At 40.7% G+C, this 20,585-nt stretch overlaps 1 protein-coding gene across 1 annotated transcript; it reads right to left on the bottom strand.

Moving 5' to 3' along the window:
- Positions 1 to 1,827: 1,827 nt before the first annotated feature.
- Positions 1,828 to 16,031, bottom strand: LOC139476991 (uncharacterized). The gene is made up of 17 exons (XM_071259543.1): positions 15,944 to 16,031; positions 14,839 to 15,167; positions 12,108 to 12,262; positions 11,467 to 11,713; positions 11,025 to 11,130; positions 10,335 to 10,431; positions 8,311 to 8,406; positions 7,391 to 7,441; positions 7,190 to 7,274; positions 5,955 to 6,014; positions 5,460 to 5,636; positions 5,199 to 5,340; positions 4,787 to 4,895; positions 3,917 to 3,989; positions 2,960 to 3,106; positions 2,498 to 2,637; positions 1,828 to 2,110 (listed from the first exon to the last, which is right to left on the bottom strand). The coding sequence occupies exons 1-17, from the start codon at positions 15,996 to 15,998 to the stop codon at positions 1,876 to 1,878; spliced, it is 2,304 nt and encodes a 767-aa protein (XP_071115644.1). The 5' UTR covers positions 15,999 to 16,031; the 3' UTR covers positions 1,828 to 1,875.
- Positions 16,032 to 20,585: the final 4,554 nt, after the last annotated feature.

Here is a 20,585-nt window from a genome sequence, read left to right on the forward strand (position 1 = left end):
GACGCTGGCAAGTGAGAAATTGGCGTCGAGTACTGTTTACTGATGAAAGTTGGTTTAACTTGTTTCGAAATGACGGCAGAGAACGAGTTTATCGACCTAGAGGGGAACGTTTGGCTCCGGCGTGTATTCGAGAGGTCCATCCATTTGGCGGGGGAGGTGTCATGGTGTGGGGCGGGCGGTATTTGTGGAGATCAGAAGACTGAATTGGTGATTATACAGGGAAACCTGAACACTGTGCAGTACAGAGACTAAGACCAGCCAGTTGCAGCCAGTTGTTCTTCCGTTCTACAAAACCAACAGCAGGGGACACACGACAATGCCAAGTCCAATACTGCAAGACGCAACGTTGACGTTTTGCCCTGGCCTGCCCATTCACCCGATATGAATCTTATTGAACATCTGTGGCACATCTGTGCCACTTTCATCATCATTTCCTCTGTTAAATGGAGTGCTAGAGGTCTTAAACATTTTTTTAACAGATCATGCTATGAGTGCGGCTCTGACAAACAAATGATTACTGTATCGGGGATGCTGGGACTCGAATCCATCACCAACGGGTCCTTGCATAGTCAATGTACGTGCTATTGATGCAACATTCAATTTAACAACAGAAAGATACGCATGTACATCAATATCCCGAGTCATTCTGATAGAAAATACATTTCAACCAGTGTGCTTCATTTGATGAATTCAATCATTTGCGGTGGTTGTATGGAGTATATGACACGACATCCTCGAACACCTAGGACATTTTATCTCCATTTTCTTATGGTGAAAAAAATGGACCCAAACACTGCCTGAGATGAAAGATAGCCAGGGACACAAGATGCAGCGAGAGAAACGGTGTGTTTAAGTAATTGATCAGGGATTGAGATGGATGTGTCTAGGGGTGTCACGATAAATCGAAATATCGATATATTGCTATTGGCAAGCACTTAAAGTCAATAAATCGATTGTTAAATCAGTTTCCGATTAATAGTATCGATTTTAGTTAGGAATATCTATAGTTTTGATTGTATTTACCATATCAATAAAATACATGCAATGCTGGTCAAACTTGTTTTTCTTTTGATCATGAGTGGTAGTAATTCACACAGGCATGGTAACGTGGAAGTTTCTTAAATTGTTAGGGTAAAGACAAAACAAATCAGTCATATCTCAAACTTTACTTTTTTGTTGTTGTTATGGTTATCACATTCAAAGGAAACTTCAGTTCCAAGGTTTAATTCAACTCTAAAATCCATCTAAAATTATACACTGAAAACTATCGATATTTATCGCAATACTTGCTTGCAATAACAATAGTTATCGCAATAGTTTCTTTCATTATCAATAGTTATCCTAATAGTGATTATTAGACCAATAGTCACCCCTAGATGTGTCACTTTCGAAATGAAGCAATTTATTATACTTAAAGATGATGTGACAATGCACATTATACAATTTACTTCTATAGACACCCTTGGGATCTGGTTAAGCATCGGTGTCCAGCAAATGCCAATTGGTAACAGGAGGCCAAATCGGGCTCGGTGACTTTGTTGATTGCATGACAACGTTCTCCGAAAGCGTTGATCGTTCTTCACAGTACCAATGACCAGAGGGTCTGGTCGAGAATCGATTATTGACAGGCCGCCGGTTATAGAGCTGGAATACTGCTGAGTTAACCAACAAACAAAGAAACAACCTGCCTACTGAATGGAACCATTTTGTTGTCCACTCCTTCTCTTTTCATGTAATGCATTATATGTTTTGTTCAATGCCTTTCCAAATGACACATCACCAGCTACCAACAGGTTTTATACATAATACCATTTATTTCTATGACGGTATTCATTGATACAAGTTATAACATAAACTGAGATGTTTTCTTGCATTCTATTCAGATGTACATCCCCACGATTTGTAACTAATAGAAGCAAAGCCAGAGTCATTGATGTCACACGTGAGACCTTTTGATACTCCGTCGGTGTTGAACCAGAAATTAACAATTTCATTAGCCCCTCCTGCAATACGGACGTTGATGTCGCTGACGTCAACGTTGATGTCGACAACTCTCTGTGGTGACATTGGCACCCACTTATCAAGTTCTCCTTGAATCAAGACCTGATGTCTGCAAAACAGAAATTCGTGAACTTTAGTTAATGAGAGATAGAGAATGTACTTCAATCCCTTTTACAGTGTGTCAGATTCCAATACTGTGAGATGAAAGTCCAGACCCCATTGGTGAAATACACAGGAATTGAGCTGACAAATCGTGATTCATGACAAAGTTCAATATGAGATTCGAACACTTGATTTACGGATCCTGGCAATGCTGAGGACATGTCTCTTCATTATGGCACCTGTGTCATTGTCAAAGTCTGAGCCTTTCCAAAAACATGTATGCCAGTAAACCTCATCATGCTGTGGCAGCTAACTATGAACTAACGTCCCAACATAGAACATCACCTGTTTCAAAGTCTTAGACTGAGGGAAAAGTTTGCCTTTGGACTCTCACCCTTGAAATGTTACAACGGGCGAGACATAGTACAGACAGAAGTCCACCATGGTACAGCCACTCATCTGGAGAGGCTGGGGGTCTGTCAGCAGTTGGACCTTGTTGGGGTCTTTAGCAGGGAACACCATAGACTTGGGGAACTGGAAGCATAAAGTTGTTCAATGTTACCAATACTTGACTGCCCAAAAAGGAAGGGATGGGCGAACATCCAATGCCTAAAAAAATACTAAATCTTTACAGTGAGTTTGATTCTTTTAGTATTTGGGATTCCCGTTCTGAATGTTTGTCGTGCTCTTCCTGCTTGTAAGAACCGACCAGAATAAAGAAAGAGTCATACTCTGATGGCCTGAGCTCATTTTCCAACCCCTTCTCCCTCGTCCAGTACGGATTACATACATATCACTATGATTAATTCTGACTTGAGCTCACTGATGTGTGAAAACTCGCTTCTCCCACTCTTACCCCTTGGAACCCAGCCATACATGGCGTCATGGTGTAGTTCCCTTGAAGGTCCGCAGCGAGCACTATGCCATATTTGTTGCTTTCACCAAAGTCAGAATACGTCGACCATACTTCCCCATCTTGGCCTTCAAAGTCGTTCCATGCCAGCTGAAAACAATTACGATGGGATAATACATAAGGACATCCACTTGATATTTTTGATTTTATAATTTAGTCCAGAACATTTTAAAAACATAGGATGTGCCCTCCAATTTTACACAAAGAATGGGTTAGGGTCTAGGGTTAGGGTTAGAATGTAATTATTCACTGAACATGCTGGATCAACTGAGGACCATGTACTACTACTCAAATGTAACACTTCAGTGGACATTTCGTAGGTGCTGATCAAAATGTGGATCTCCACAAAGTTTGTTTGCTCCTCCATTCCAAGAAAATAAATATATGTCTCATATATCGTAGATGCGAAATCATATAATGTTTGAAGATCAGTTACAACACTGTAACACGTGATCATGCATTAATCAACAAAGTTTCCTAATGACACAATAAATGGTGAAATGAATATAAACTTTGATCTCCAAATATTTTGAAAATATGAAAAAAACAATAATGGAACAGTTAAGCACTGTTATGATGTTGAGCGTTGTTGTTGGAAACATACCTGTGAATACAAACTATTGGGAAAAGGTGGGCCTCAATGAATAAGATAGGGTGTGTTTGGTATATAATTTGACCCCGTTGAAAGAGTGTATTTATATAGAATATAAAGGTAATAAAAATGGGATGAATTTGTGAAAAACTTTTTTTTCGGTTTGCAAATTTTGAGAAAAATTACAATGACCAAAGACGTTTTAAGTGATAATACGCAGCCATTAAATCTGTGTCAGTATATGAAAGCCTCCGGATATCATCAGTTTATGTTCTTGGGATGAGTTATGCCGCTGATCGTGTGTTTACCCTTCTGATCATGTTGTCAATAGCTGTGGCGGGTCTGGATGGCTTCAGGATCAGTCCCTCAGAATTCACGCTCCTACAATCAGTGTTTTTGGTTATGTCAATAAATAACTATGAAATAGATATAAATTGTCAATGACAGGTCTAGTTATGAAATATATTACAAAACCATTTAAATGTAAATTTGTTTAGGCATGTACGTTTATTGATAGTTCATAGATTATTTTGTACTCAAACACAAAAGTTATTGTGACGTGGATATGAACCAGGGTAATGTTTTTTGAACAGCTCGAAAAAAACACGGGCAATTAAATGAAGCTTTTATTGCATGTTCGAATGTTCTTTATAAAAAGCCTGATATCCAGTCTCATATCCAGTCTCATATCAATGTTACCCTAGGTAATCTTCGGATGTGCAGTGTTCAGAAAAAGATCATAATTTTTAGTTTTGTTGAGTTTTCACCATTTTGAATGTTTGTACCTCGCAGCGTTGCATTCAAAGAACAGATAGAACTGAATTGTCAAACAGTCCTATCAAGTAAACACATATTTTCCAAAGCACAGGACCCTTGAAGAACCCCGGGTAGAATAGGTCTTCAGCAACCTATGATTGCAGTAAAAGGCGACGCTGCTTGTCGTAGGAGGCGACTAACGGGATCGGGTGGTCAGACTCGCTGATTTGTTGATGCATGTCATCGATCCCAAATGTGTGGATCGATGCTCATGATGTCAATCACTGGATTGTCTGGTCCAGACTCGATTATTTACAGACCGCCGTCATATAGCAGGAATATCGCTGAGTGAGGCGTTAAACAACCAACCAACCAACCAACCAAATGCAATGCACAGTTAGAATTTATCCCTGCCTGCATACTTCATTATGATTGTCTTGTTGAATTTGCCGATCATGTCACTTGGTCCGACAGGCCCTGTGCTGAGGGTGGCCACCAGAGCGTTCAATTCCGGGTATGGTTCTGTTCTGTCTGTATTGAAGAAGTGTTTATCTGTCAGATACTAGAAGACATATTCTGGAGAACGTTGATGACAAAACACACACACCAAATTAATCGACAAGGCAAGAGTTGGGAGCATCTACTTCTACCAATTGCCATGGTGGCTCGGAGGTAGCAGCAGCATCAGATTTAGAAGTGATAGCAAATATTTACCAAATCATCGAGTCTGATCACTTGAAGTCGCTTCTTACGAAATGCATATGTTTTAATCAGGTTCCATCGGGATTAGAGGATATAGTATCTGTGGTATTTTCACATGTGTAAATCATTAACCTGTATGAAGACCTCGCGGCTGAACAGTTGTGGTCCAGAAGTTATCTTTGAAAGGAGCAATGCCAATAGCCCAGGCTAACAAGGACGTCACGCCGATACGCCATTGTTGACGTCCAGGGTGGTAGTCTGTGCTAGCTCTTACCTGGCAAACAAATCACATCATGTATCAAATTAGACACCCAGTTAACTTATCAAAACATAGATATTATCGAGTGCACATTTCAATGACAACTGTGGTATCAACATGTTCAATAATACTACCTGCGTCACGACGGGGATGGAAATCGCGTGAAGTGCGTGTCGACAGAGGGCCATACAGTACTGGATGGTTAGGTCATTCTTGGCGGCTCCACGACCCATCTGGTTGAGCCACATCTCTGCCAGGTACACATCTTCAGTGAGAGAAGGAACTCCGCCAAACTCCCCTTGTAGCCAGTCCTGAAGTTATGAACGAAATGCATTGTGACCTTCCTATGAGGTAAGGTAAAATGAGGTTTAATTTTCTCTCTGAATGCCGAGCGTGAGGCAGAGTAGCAACAAGTTCAATCTGTTAACGTCTTTATTGCGTGACGCGGCTGGGGACCTTCCACTCTCAAAGCAAATGCTTTTGTCAACGTAACCACGGATGCTGGGGAGCTTCCGAAAAATTAGTAAAAAATAAATTCATTCAATATTCATTTCTGTTTTGAAGTGTTTGACCATTTACAGGCTAACATCCTTTATGTAAATGTGGTACATGTCTCATATTGTGTCTACCTGTTCATATGTCACTAAACCCCATTTTCGACCATTGGAGAGAAGGTCGTCCCAGAATATCTGAAAGCAGAAATGCGTAAGACATATTAACGGCAGTGTATTTTGCAGCAACCATTTAGCGCTTTATGAAATTTACTTCATTTGCAAGAAGCGATCTTACCTGATTTTCAATGAATAGAAATATTTATCGTAATAAAAAATACCACGATTTTATTATATTTACAAAATGAGACAACATATGAAGAAGTATGTTATTGTCAAGCATAGTATGTCCGTATCAGATCTCAGGTGTAAGGAACTACGGTTAACAACATTAGCACGTATTTTTCATGCGATAGGAGGGCACGGGCGGCCCAGTTGTCTAAGGCGCCGCGATTCGCTGTAGCAAAGTTGCGTCCCTTGGGCACGCCAGAAACCTATGATTGTTGTTTGAATCCCCCCGATTATGTTTCTAGGTTTGTCAGCACCATACCCGTGCTCGTGGGTTTCACCGAAGTGGTAAACGTCTGAGACCTGCATCACTTCGGGCTTTCCTCCCACATTAAGCTGACACGCCGCGATATAACTGCAATACTGTTAAAAGCGGCGTTAAAAGCTCTTCACTCACTCACTCAGCATGCGATAGCTGCTGTCATCAGAACTCATCACCACCCGGTGTTAGTAATTAAAGGATCAGTAAGTTAACAGATCATGGTAGGTCATTGCTATAACCAAACTAAAGTTATGGAGATCCTTTTTCCATATTTTATATTTTCCTGCTTGACGTGTTTTTGATAGTGCTCATTACATCAATACTATTGTCGTTTTGTGCCCTCTCAGTTTACATGGAGGAACTCGATATAATTATGAAGAAATATTGCTAAAAACTAAACAAGATTCTGCAGTCAGAAGAAGCATTATCCAAAACGTTTTAGTCATTGTTTTGATTTAATATTTACCCGCTTGATGAATTGAGTAATATGAATGCTTTTGTTCGGAATGTTGGTGTTAAATACATCAAACGTTAATGATTATTAATATTATTATAACGGAACTGAATTTCTAAACAAAATCATCAGTCAAAACAGTTGTTTTTGTTAGAAGAAGATTAATTCCAAACCAAGTATTCTCCAAAACATGCAGGATGTGAGTAGAATTCATTAAGGTGTATTTATTGGAGGGAACACAACGTCTCACACGGTAACGCCACAGTTGAATCAGAACAATATGAACGTGTATATATGTGTTATAAATACCTGGTCAAGTGGAAGAGCCTTTGTACCTTCAACAATGAAAGAATATTGACCACCATTCTGTTTGGCATATGTTGTGTCGCTTGCCCTGCAATTACACAGTGTTGATACTGTAGAACGGGCCATATAACATTTAGCATCGTAAACCATATAGGACTAATTTCTTCGTTTAGTAATCGTTAAGGCTCCACGTGAAATACTTACCAGTATCTGTTATGGGCTGAAATTGGGAATCTTGTTTTATTGTACAGCCACCTAGAAATGATATAAAACAAATATAGTCACAATACATTTATATGCACATGGATGTACACACACAATAACAATCATCACCAATGAAAGTCTTCAGATCAATAAAACACAATGTTGTTTTGTCGGTTCGGACATTTGTTATCAGAACGTTACATTGGAAACAATTGTTTCCGAAATTAACGCGTTTTCACTGTCGATATGAAACGTCAATGCAAGAGAATCATCGTCTTGTTTATGTGCCAAAATAGATTCAATTTGGCGTAAAAGGCAAAACAGCTGTGAAAGTATGAAAACGGACAACAGTAAATCAGCGATGACAACAGGTGTTCGCGAAAAGGGTAAGCATGTCCTGCCCTACCAGTTGCACCCGCTATTCACACAGTTTGCATAAAAGAGGAAGTATTTATTGCCCGATGCCAAAAAAACTAAATCTAGTTTTTGTGTGTGAAATAGTGTGTGCTGTGATATATATCATGTACACCTCGGATCAGTTCACAAACGGACCCGTAAGAGGCGACTAACTGGACAGGGTGGTCAGGCTCGTTAACTTGGTTGCATTGATGCATGTCATCGTATCCCAATTTCGTGGATCGATGAACATGATGTCAATCACTGTATTGTTTGTTCCGACTTGATTATTTACAGACAGCCGTCATTTTGATGGAATATTGCCCAGTGCGCCGTTTAACAACAAACAAACAAATCATGATGTTAATCCCTCGATTGTCTGGTCCAGACTCGAATATTTACAGACCGCCGTTATATAGCTGGAATACTTCTGAGTTCGGCGTTAAACAACAAACATAACAGTTCACGAACGATTCAGGGTTTAGCGTTTGACTGTGATCAGAAATTCAAATCCTATAACTTACTGCATGCCGTCAGGAAATACTTCAGGGGTGCTCTCCCATGTCTTGACGCCGTTCCCTGCACCTTTGTAGTACCACCAGGAGTCGAACTGCAGGTACCTAAAGCAGGAGAATGAGCGGGAGTTACGTCACGGTATGCTGCCTACAAACCAAGGATCATAGGTGAGGTGAGGTGAAATTGGGTTTAACGTCGCGTCCAAGATTATTACACTTATATAGCGACGTGCATGCACGTGTGTGTGTGTGTGTGGCTGCTTGTACTAGTCCGGACTGATTCCGATTAATAGTGCTAGCACACTGAGATACCATGTCGCAGTTTAACATGAACGCCCCACTCAGACACAGTATACTGACTCCGAGCCGCCCAGTCCTTGTTTTAGCCCCTGAATGCCGAGCGCCACACAGGGTAACAACAAGTACCATCTTTTAACGTCTTTTGGTATGACGCGGCCGGGAACCCGAAGGATCATAAATAGAATGAATCAGGGAATAGAAACCTACGATTATCGGATCCTGTTACTATTAACAGACGCAAATATGCACAACGAATTCCGACACAGAGCCTCCAGCGGATAGAGAAGAGGGAGATATTAACGATGCTCCGATATGGACTCGGTGACTTGAAGCCATGCCAAGGTTGTGCGTGTTTCAGAATACCCGAAATAGCTTAACGTCTTGCTTGGAGAAATATTGGTTATATTTTGTATAATGTTGACAGTTTACCTGTTCTTTGCAATTCGCAAGATTCACAGATTCTTTCTCAGCCCAAATGGAATAGTGAGTGAGTGGGTTGGGTTTAACGCCGCTTTTAACAGTATTCCAGTTATATCACGGTGTCTCAGCTTAATGTGAGGGGAAAGCCTGAAGTGATGCAGGTCTCGTACGTTTACCTCTTCGGCGAAACCCACGAGCACGGGTATGGTGCTGACAAATCTAGAAACATTATCGGGGCGAACCGGGATTCGAACCCACAATCGAAGGTTTCTGGCGTGCCCAAGGGAAGCAACTTTGCACAGCGAATCGCGGCGCCTTAGACGACTGGGCCACCAGTGCCCCCCAATTAGAATAGCATCACGCACAATATAACCATCTATTTAAATTACACTCATTGCAAAGCTAACACTAAGGGCTAACAAAAAACATGCACAACAAAACTCCACACGCAATGTATACTTGAAGCACTACATTATCATTGAGCCTGGTCCGTGTATCAGTTTTCATTGGATTTCTCATTCTCAGTTCACTGTGAGGCGCCAGAAGGTGAACAGTATCAGTATCATCTCATCCTACCAGGTACCCATTTCTCTGCTGGATGAACAGAGGGAATATTACGAACTAAGTCACTTAGCCAAGGAAACACCAAAGGTGCCAGGTTGAGGATCGAAGCCCCAGAAACTCCCAGGAACCAAACACCAGAACACGGTCACCCTCCAAAGGACTCTTTGCGACCAGCTTCGGTTGATCTGATACCCGTGTGACTTCCACAGGACCACGTATTGCCACATTTCTGCATATACCAATCCTTAGAAATGTCAAACATCCAGAACAAGAGGCAGACCAGCTTGAGAGTAATGCACCTACAAGTGACCACCTACCTGAAGGGAACACCTGTGTCCTTAACGCACCTACAAGTAACCACCTACCCGAAGGGTATACCTGTGTTCTTAATGCACCTACAAGTGACCACCTACCTGTAGGGTATACCTGTGTCCTTAATGCACCTACAAGTGACCACCTACCTGAAGGGAATACCTGTGTCCTTAATGCACCTACAAGTGACCACCTACTTGAAGGGAATACCTGTGTCCTTAATGCACCTACAAGTGACAACCTACCTGTAGGGTATACCTGTGTCCTTAACGCACCTACAAGTGACCACCTACCTGAAGGGAATACCTGTGTCCTTAATGCACCTACAAGTGACCACCTACCTGAAGGGAATACCTGTGTTCTTAAGGCACCTACAAGTAACCACCTACCCGAAGGGAATACCTGTGTCCTTAACGCACCTACAAGTGACCACCTACCTGAAGGGAATACCTGTGTCCTTGATGGAGGTAACAATGTCCAGTATGGTGTCTTGGTAATCTTTCTTGGGTTCTGTATGGTAATAGTAATAGGCACCTGCAAACAGAATTCCTTGAATTTTCAACACGAATGTAACAGGATTAAGTGCTTGACAAGAGTGATTGAAATGGTTCAACGTCATAAAAATAACATTTTAGTTTGTGATTGTTGAAGTAACATCCACAAACCAATGAGCTGAGGTATAGACCTGATACACCAAGGTTCTTTATGAGATGAATCTTGGATTTGAACCAATGATGGTATGTTTCTTGCACACCGTGCAGGGAGACTGATACTAGTATATTGTATCTCAATGTCAATAAATGTCGATATTTTAAATGTGAGCAAACATTATTACAATTAACTTTTACGTCTGTAAACGAGTTGTGAAATAGGTCATTCAGGGATCGGATGTGCATGTGGTGGTTTGTGTTCTAAACCTGCACTCGTCGACAATCCTGGGATTGCTATTATCTGCATTGGTCCACTCAGTCGGGGTACGATGACACCTAGGCCGGACCTGACCATCCCACCCATAGGCTGCTAGGCACTAATTCTAAGTTGGAATCAACACAGGGTGGGGCTGGATGTTACAGTACCAAACACATTATAGAGAAGAGAAGGAGTGCAAGTTCGTGTGGTTTCCCTACCGTTGTCTGTCCAGTACCCCAGGTAGTTGTTGGTAAAGTCTGACTTCACAAAACTGTTGTCTCTTCCGTACCATTTCTGTAGAATCTGACCCCAGCTGACGAATCCCTGTCATTCAGATACGTAAGGTTAAATGAAACATTTTACCTACTTAAAACAAAACGTCAACGCCAGAACACTAACCAGTCTCGACTGTCTTCGTATTCAGATTTAAGTGGACTTAAAAGGCAAAGTAGAGGTGAAAATGATATGAATGGATCACTGAAAATCAGTGATGAAATATATCATATCATACTCTTTGATCACTGTTTACGAAATGCCAGACATATACATGAAAGTCCTGCTTGTTTGTTGCAACTTGGAATACATTTAATTAGTTCCTCATCGTAGATAGACACGTCAAAATGATTTTATAAAGCGCTGTATCTGTCATTGCTAACGCACCTTGTTGATACCTTGGTTGCTGTAGAAGAGGATGGTGCTGGTTTCAAAGTTGGCAGGGACATCTGTAACGCTACCCATGGTTCCCCAGTAGAGGTTGCTTCCGGTGCTGGTGTTCTGGCGCCAGAGATTGGCAGACATGAAGGAACTTGCAGGGGACAGGATGAGAGTGTTGGGTGTCTTGACCCGGTCAAATATTGACAGGGGACCACTTTCGATGCCAGAAGAAATGTTAAGTTTTGGTCCAAATCTGAAAAAGAAAACGATTTTTCAAATCTATATTATTTAACCAAAACAGATTTATTTTCAAAAAATTCGGTTACATTATTTCTGTGTGGTCTTAATTTTTTCTTATTATATCTATCTTTTCAAAACATTTCTTAAATTGATCAAATACCAATGTTCTCTTTTAAAAGTAAATGCTACCTAGATTGTCCTTTTGAGACAGTTGGCATGAGTGGACCATTGGTGAAAGGCAATTCCCTGTTCAGAATTGCATTTCCTCCTGGTACCAGGATCTGAATCCTTGGTTTCCTCAGGAAGATGGTAAACGCCTACGACCTTTTAAACTTCTTGATATGAATCCGTGAACAATGGCACTAAACCATCCTCCTCACTCATTCAGGCTACACAACTCTACTTACTGTCCAAATGTTTTCATGCCATATCCAAACTGACCACCGCCGTAGGACAAGTAGCCAAGCGGAATCGACGGCTCCTTCACAACAAACCCGGGGAAGCCAGCTATGGTTTCATCAACACTCCCTGCCTTTGTGCCATTCGTTTGGGTTAAGTACGTCTATGAAGAAAAAATACAAAAGAAAACACATTTACATGATGTCTGTGAGCAGACGCTGTATCCTTATTTCATATTAATACAATATTCCTTTCAAGAACACATGGGTTACATTGCTATTAGGAAAGGAGCATGGTTCTTTATTGTCGCATTATACATATTTCTTACACACCTGTGGGTGAGAAACCCATTTGAGATAACTGGTATCAAACATATGTGTGAGATCAAATTCCAGGACCGTGATTGGCTACTCCATGGTGATGACCTGGGGTCAGATGATGACGGACTACTTTCCTGAGTGTAAGTCATTCACAAGTAGCTCGTGCTTCAGTCGAATGATCACCTACGTCTGTATTTAACAGCAAGAGCGTGTAATTAATAATAAAAATAAACAAACTCGTCTTCGTCTGCGAGTTTGTTTGTTATTATTATCAGTTACATTATCTGTTGTTATGGCAACGTTTATTAGAGTGTAAACCCCCTGAATGCCACAGCGACACATATGTCCCTTCTCTTCAACCCTCACTTCGAAATCGAATAAAATTCCGAATACATCACGCAGAATCTTAACAGTTTTAAATTCCCCCTTCTGTTTATCATTTACTGTCATTTTAGGCAATTCAAAATTACTGAAAGTGACTGAAAGTCACAATTCACGGCGTTATATAAATATTTACTGTGTGTTTAGAATCTAAATATCGGATATTTACTCGAATAATTAAAGTAGAAAAATAGCATATTAGTGATCACGGGTATCACATCACTAATGATAATTTTGAAACGTCGCTGATAAGCCTAGAATCCTTTAGAATGTTTTGGAAAATACGCATACACGAACGCCGAAGTGTACGATCCGCCATATTGGATTGTGTTTACAAAATGCCGGTTATGAGACAACCTATTCGATCAGGTATATTTCAAACTCAGCTGCTATACATGCAACCCTGAATTCCTCATACATTTTCGAAACAATGGATAAATGGTCTTTGTCAGCAATGCAAATTATCTAGATGAAATCATGCGAAATAAATTAGGTATGGAAACGAAAACTCTGCTCGGAAAAATGTACTTGCTGAAATGTAAACAAAGCAAAATTCAGATTTTACACTGTGTAGCATTTTTAGAGGTACTTTCGACTAATTGTTGCATACACTGGCTCCATCACGCGTTTGAGAATATTCATGGGAAGAGTATCGTTGCACTAATTATGGAATTACATATATATACATTACAGTGATGTGGTAAATTCAACAGAAGCCGTAAAAGTTTCCGTCCTGTGTGACGCCATGACTGACGCTAAATCACGCACAACGATGACGGTAGTTGTCTGCATTTCTGACTAATTCTCTTTGTTACATTGGAAAACATGGTAAACAAATAACAGTACGCAGATTGTCAGAATGTTTCTGATTACTTACGTGACACATTTATGTGTATACATCCCTCAATCAACGAAAACCTCCTCTGGAAATCCCGCGTACTGTTGTCAGTGAACACGCCATTTTGTAAAAGTCGGTCACCGGTAGTGATGTCATACGGAAGTAAACATTGTTGTACATATTTGGTTATTTCTTTGAGGTGTAAACTTTCAACTTGGCACATAGTGTGTTCTTGGTTTTTGTCTAGTTTGCATTTTCATCATCGCCTTGATAATCCACATATTGATAAATAGAGATTACTGTACTCGTGCCTGTCGTGCTTTCGCTCGTTAGATACGTTTTGAAACAACTCGTTGTAAGATCAATGGTATCTAATAGACACTCGTGTAGTAATCTCTATTTATCATCCATAACTCGCTCCCACAGGAGATATCGCTTGGAAGAGATCAAGCGATTTATTACTTGCCCGTGAAGAGATCACCCGTTTAATAAACATACAGCTGTATTACACATTGTGTAATACCAAAAACCAAAACTCGTGAATAGTTGTGGTATCTGACTCGCTTTCGCTCGTCAGATACCAGAACTATTCACTCGTTTCATAAAATTGGTATTACACGGGAGCTCGTTTAGTATTCTGTATATCTACACTCTAGATATCGCTGCAATGAAATTACATCAAAATGCTTTGCAGACCATTGTGACGTCACTGTTACCATGACGTCACAATCAAATGACATCACTAATGGCTCTGCTACTGACGCTGTTTGCAGTACTTTTTACACTGAAGACACTGCTAATTACTGTCTACAAATTGAAAAAGTTGAAAGAATGTCGTTGGATGATAAATAAAATCTCAACTGAGTGTCTTTTAATATCAAATATATCAACACTCGTTGATAAAAGTGGCAAAAATCCTCGGCAAGCCTCGGAACATTTCCACTTTTATCAACTCGTGTTGATATATTTGATATCAAAAGACACGAGGGTGAGATTCTCTATATATCTCGCATTAGTGAGTAGACATAATACAATATTGACTCTGATTGCACAAGATGATAGCTCTAACAAACACTTTTAACGCATTTCTTTCAAGAGGTTATTTTAGGATCTACATGCATGTCGACTACTGTGTAGGTAAAGTCATTTGCATTTGTAGTGAATATTTAAAAAAAAAAAGCTAACAAGTTAAAGTCAAACCTGTTTGAAGAGCAGAAATTGTTCAGGAGGATTGTTATATGAGAAGATACTAGGGTCTGGCGTGTAGAAGTAAATGCTGGCTAAGAAGCGACACGTGTCGGCTTGGTAGAGAAAGCTAGTGGACTGCCATTTCCCGATGAAGTCGGTACCAGATGTTCCAGTGGTCTGTAGAAGCTTCAAGGAGCCATCTGCGGTGCTGTAAATCTGCCCGTTGACTCTGACGAAAGTCGGTGCGCTTTTGAGCCAGATGTTTCCCTGGACGGCGATGCTGTAACTACCGTTGGTGTTGACGGTGACGGTGAAGCTATCACCATCACCCTGTGTGCTAGCTGAACAATTGCAGTTTCAATTATGAATATGTATCATAATTATGTAATATATTATGAATATAAAATGATATAAATGTTGTTGGAGGTGTGTGGAGGCGGTGAACGGGGATGGAGGGGCGGGGTTGAGGTGTGTATGACCAAATATAATTTATACAGGAATATCTTTCTTTCCAATCATGGTGTATATGTGATAAATACTTTCTTTGCTGGCAGATGAACAAAGACCTTGATCTGAGTCATGTGCATTATTAGATAACACAACTTTCCAGTGTGACTTTCAAAACATTGACTGTGAAGTATTGCCATGACGCACAATACATATACGAAATATCTCTATGGCTGTCAATAGTGAATCTTCCCGATTCGTTTGTTTTCCATTTCATTCAAGCTACGTCTTTGTGATTTCTAAACATACACAACAATTCAATTTAAGAGTATATAGTATTACTTTTATAACCATTGTTGTTACGGTCTGGACAATACCATGGCACTGCTGTTCTGAATTGACATTGTAAGATTAACTAATTATACAACACATGCAGTTATATATTTTGGTGAAATGTTGTTCTGCGAATGCATGAGTAATATTCTAAGTTTCAACATTGTTTAGAAGACCTTAGGAGAACATGTAATATAAGATACTGTTGAGTTGGCCCCTACTGGTATATTCATTAATCTCATTTTATAGAGTTATATCTTAAATGTGTGAACATTCTGCAGAAAATGTGTATAACTGTTCATGAACTAAAGAGACTACAGGACTATATCACACCAACCTGCAGAAGAAACTAGAACCAGAACGGCGAGAAGGACACCGACATCCATCTCCATTACTGACACCTACAGCATTTGAACAAGATCAGATGATCTTTACTGGCCTCAGCATTATCTCTACCTTGTCGTCGGCCTTCACCCACGAAGTATGTTTGGTATTCCTAGACTTATCTGCAATGTAATGATTACACCTAAACCCGTTTTTATTGGTCAAATGCCAATAAAACTTAAACATACTCCCCCACTCACATCTCATCTCAAACTTCTATACTGTCAGTACACTAATGATACCCCTTCCACCTCCAAACAATTTTCACTGTTTCTTTAAGAAGTCATTGTTATGTTATTGTTATGACAAACCCCTTTCGGTACTCATATACGTCCTACGTAGGAGATTCTTAGACAAAAACATTTCACCGTAGCCCCACTACGCTTCCGTACTCATACGAATTTTTAGTTGAAACCCCATTCTATTTTAGTCCATTCTTTTCCTGTTTCATATTGTTCGCATTATTCACATCCTGTTCAAAACAGTTTTTTTCAACATTTGTCCTCCAATTACATATTTCGCTGATGTGGATGTTATGATCGTAGACAGCTGTGATAGACATTCATTGGACGTGACAGGACATCTTATCATCACAAACTTAGATAACCTTTCAGTCAGGTGAACTAAAAAGAACGACGTTTTCGACCTTGGTACAATCTCATCACGCCAGATATCTACTAGTATTGTACCACTCTGTGTACGGATGGAGCATATGGGGACAATCGTAGTCCAGATCTTCCTCAGCGTCTATCAGTATGCTAAAGTCTAATTGTTTGAGAGCCTTCCCATAATACACTCTTCAAAAAAAGAAACGCACAGGTAGGATGAAAAGTATTGATAAATCTTGGTGGGCTATTATTCGACAGACTGTGCGTCAAAACGCAGCCGTTGTCGATTTGCAATGTCTTAAACGGCATTTTGTTCACACGTGTTAAAAAATGTTAGAGGAAAACAGAAACGCAAAGTCCACGTGCAAATTATGGCATTCGTAACTCGCGTAGTGGCTATAAAAAGACAAACATAAGCCAAAAAATTGTCATTCAATTGTCAACATTTTCAAGTTGGAAAATGTCGAGATTCAGCGCTGTCGATCGGAACATCGCCACAGGACGTATCCAAAGAGGGGAATCGCAGCCTTCTGTTGGACGCCACTTCAACGTCCACAACAGCACCATGTGCCGCCTTTGTGACCGATACACACAGTTCAATTCCACTGCAAACCGTCCGAGAACCGGCCGACCAAGAGTTACCATCCTGCACAGGATCGCTACATTCGACTGTTCCACCCAAGTTATCGCAATGCCACAGCTACGGAGACGACAGGACGCATCCTTGGTTTCAGGAGGATATTGGACCAGACTGTCAGGAAGCATCTTTGCGAGGCTGGAAGACCAGTTGTCGTCCCTGTTTTGCAACAGATCCATCGACAGTGACACTTGCGTTGGTGCCATACCTTACAACCTTGTAATTTGAGAAACTGGAGGCGAGAGTGATTTAGCGATGAATCACAATTTCTTCTTTACCGGCGATATGGAATGCAAACGTGTATATCGTCATCGAAATAAGCGTTTTCCCCAACATTGTGTAAACATCGACAAATTCGGTGGCGGTAGTGTTATGGTGTTGGGGGGAGGGGGGCATATCCTACCTCGCGAGGTCTGACTTTGTTGTGGTTCAGGGACATTTGACAGCAAATCGCTGAATGAATCACATTCTTCAACCTCACCTTCTTCCAATCATTGACCACCAGAGGTAGCTCCTTCAACAGGACAACACTCTACCGTACACAGCTCGTAACACGGTAGACTACCTTCATAATGGCAACATCAACGACTTGCCCTGGCCGTCGAGATCTCCAGATCTCAACCCAGTCGAACACCTCTGGGATGAACTCGATCGACTTGTATGTCAACGTCAGAACACGCCACAGACACTCCCACGACAGGCCAACACGTTACAGGCAGAATTCCACTGTACAGAATTCGTACACTTTTCCAGTCAGTTCCGAGGTGATGCAGAACCGTGATTTCTGCCCAGGACGGTCACACGAGATACTGAGTTCAGCGCAACCTTGTGGCCTTATGTGACATGACAGTGAACAGTTTTCAATGCATTTGTACAACGGCAACACGTGACTATCGAGCTCCAAATTTCAAATTTGTGTCTATGATATTGAATTAAATATATCGACATTATTAGGTAAAATAAATCTACTAAAATCTACCTTTGCGTTTTGTTTTTATGAAGAGTGTATTTGTAATGTCTTTTTATAAATCATAGATTTTCGCATTCTTTTATTGCGACAAATGTGCATATATAAACAATTGTGACAGAATACATGAACAGGGTACTTTAATATTATACTATATTATATACTCAACAACAAAAGTTCCTGTGACACCAATATTTTAGTGTATTTTTCAAACAAGTAAAGTTTGGTTTTCAATATTGTAGTACATGTATGGAATCAAGTCACAAAAACGCAATTGCTACAGAAAAGCATGCATTCCATGCAAAAGTTGACTTTTATGCAAGCCCCATGCATTTCACTACCGAAGAATGGGTATAAAAACATGTGCGTTAACGGGATTCCATACCCATTGTTTAGCATCGTGCTGACAATAAGCACTTAGAAAAACAACAAGATTACGCAATTATTCAGCATTACGAAATGCCACACCTGTCCCTAAATGAGCGTCTGCGAGCCATTGGTATGATTGAAGCAGGATCGAGTTAACGTGATGTTGCAAGACAATATAACGTCCACAGAAACACCATTTGGTTTTATGGCAATGTTGGCAACAGACAAATGCAGTCAGAGACCATCCTCGGAGTGACAATAAGCACTTAGAAAAACAACAAGATTACGCAATTATTCAGCATTACGAAATGCCACACCTGTCCCTATATGAGCGTCTGCGAGCCATTGGTATGATTGAAGCAGGATCGAGTTAACGTGATGTTGCAAGACAATATAACGTCCACAGAAACACCATTTGGTTTTATGGCAATGTTGGCAACAGACAAATGCAGTCAGAGACCATCCTCGGAGTGGCAGGCCACACGTAACCAATAATCGACAAGACAACTGTATTCGAACAACACACCTACGAAATCGATTCCAGCCAGCAACAGTGACTGCAAGAAGCATCCCTGCCCTTCGACGAATATCTTCACAAACTGTACGTCGTCGCCTCAGATGTGCAGGGATTGTCGCCAGAAGACCCGCCAGACGTCCCATTTTGACAGGAAACCACCGTCAAGCACGTCTATGGTGGCGCAGACAGCGTCTACGCTGGACGTCCATGCAGTGGGGACACGTTTTATTCACTGACCAGTCTCATTTTCACCTCAGCCACAGCGATGGACGGATTCGAGTATACCGACGTCAATGTGGTATTGAAGCAGATCGGTATGGGGTGGGATTATAGCAAGACAGAGTACCCATTTCGTGGAGGTAGAGGGAAATCTCAATGGACAGCGCTACCGCGACGAGATCATCAGCCCTGTTATTCTACCGTTTTTGCGTCGTCATGGACCAGGCATTACCTTTCAACATGACAACGCCCGACCTCATATTGCTCGACTTGCCCAGGATTCTCCTCAACAAAACAACGTGAATGTCATCCCCTGGCTGCCTCGCTCCCGTGATCTCTCACCAATCAAGCACATATGGGAAGAGATGGATCGGCGCCTTCGACGTCAATCACGTGTTCCACAGACACTCCAGGAACTTCGAATAATGCCCCAGCAGATATGAACAGATATCCCACAGGACTTTGTGCGAAGCCTGGTCCATTCCATGAGATGAAGATGTGTTGCTTGCATCGCAACCAGTGGTGGACACACGCACTATTGTTGTGTAAATTGATATTTTGGCATGTTCATGTTTTTTTTATGACATCACGCATTTTCTGAAGTCAGTATGGCAAATTAAAATATTTAAACTCTTACAGGAGTCTTTTATCTGTTGCCAACCGAAATTGTTTCAGATTTGGTAAAGACTCCTTGTGTCTGAGAATGTAACTTATATTGTATAGCGTCAATTCCCTTGTTTGCAAATTTCAAACCATCTGTATCTGCATCACATCGTCCATTGATTTTCAGTAAAGCCGATGTCACCTTCATTCGAGAAAGATCCAGATATAGAAGCATAAGTTCATGAAGGTAACATGTTTTGAAAATATTCATTGATTTATGTGAATACTACACAGAGTTCAAAACAAACAAGGTCAGTGGTGTCCATAATTCTTAATGCGTTCCTTGACACGAACATGTTGTCTTATCTCCAATCTGATAGATAAGTGTTCATGTCATGTAAGCTATAGGAAGTTATTTACAAACACTTGCAATGATTTCTTGAACGCGAACTACGTTTGCCGCCTTACGTTTGATGTTACTTTCATCTTTAATATCACAGTATCCTACACATGCACACACGTGTTAATATACAATAAGCCTTGTGCATGAAAAACAAACAAGGCATTTGGTGACCAAAGTAATAACTGATTGCGAATCTCTATATTTCACTGGAACACGAATGGCCAGGTTTGTTTGTCACTTGGCAGCAACTCATTATGCCAAATCCTTTGCCA

The sequence above is a fragment of the Haliotis cracherodii genome, unplaced genomic scaffold (genome assembly GCF_022045235.1).
Source record: "Haliotis cracherodii isolate W230 unplaced genomic scaffold, xgHalCrac1.p SCAF_30, whole genome shotgun sequence".
NCBI lineage: Eukaryota > Metazoa > Mollusca > Gastropoda > Lepetellida > Haliotidae > Haliotis > Haliotis cracherodii.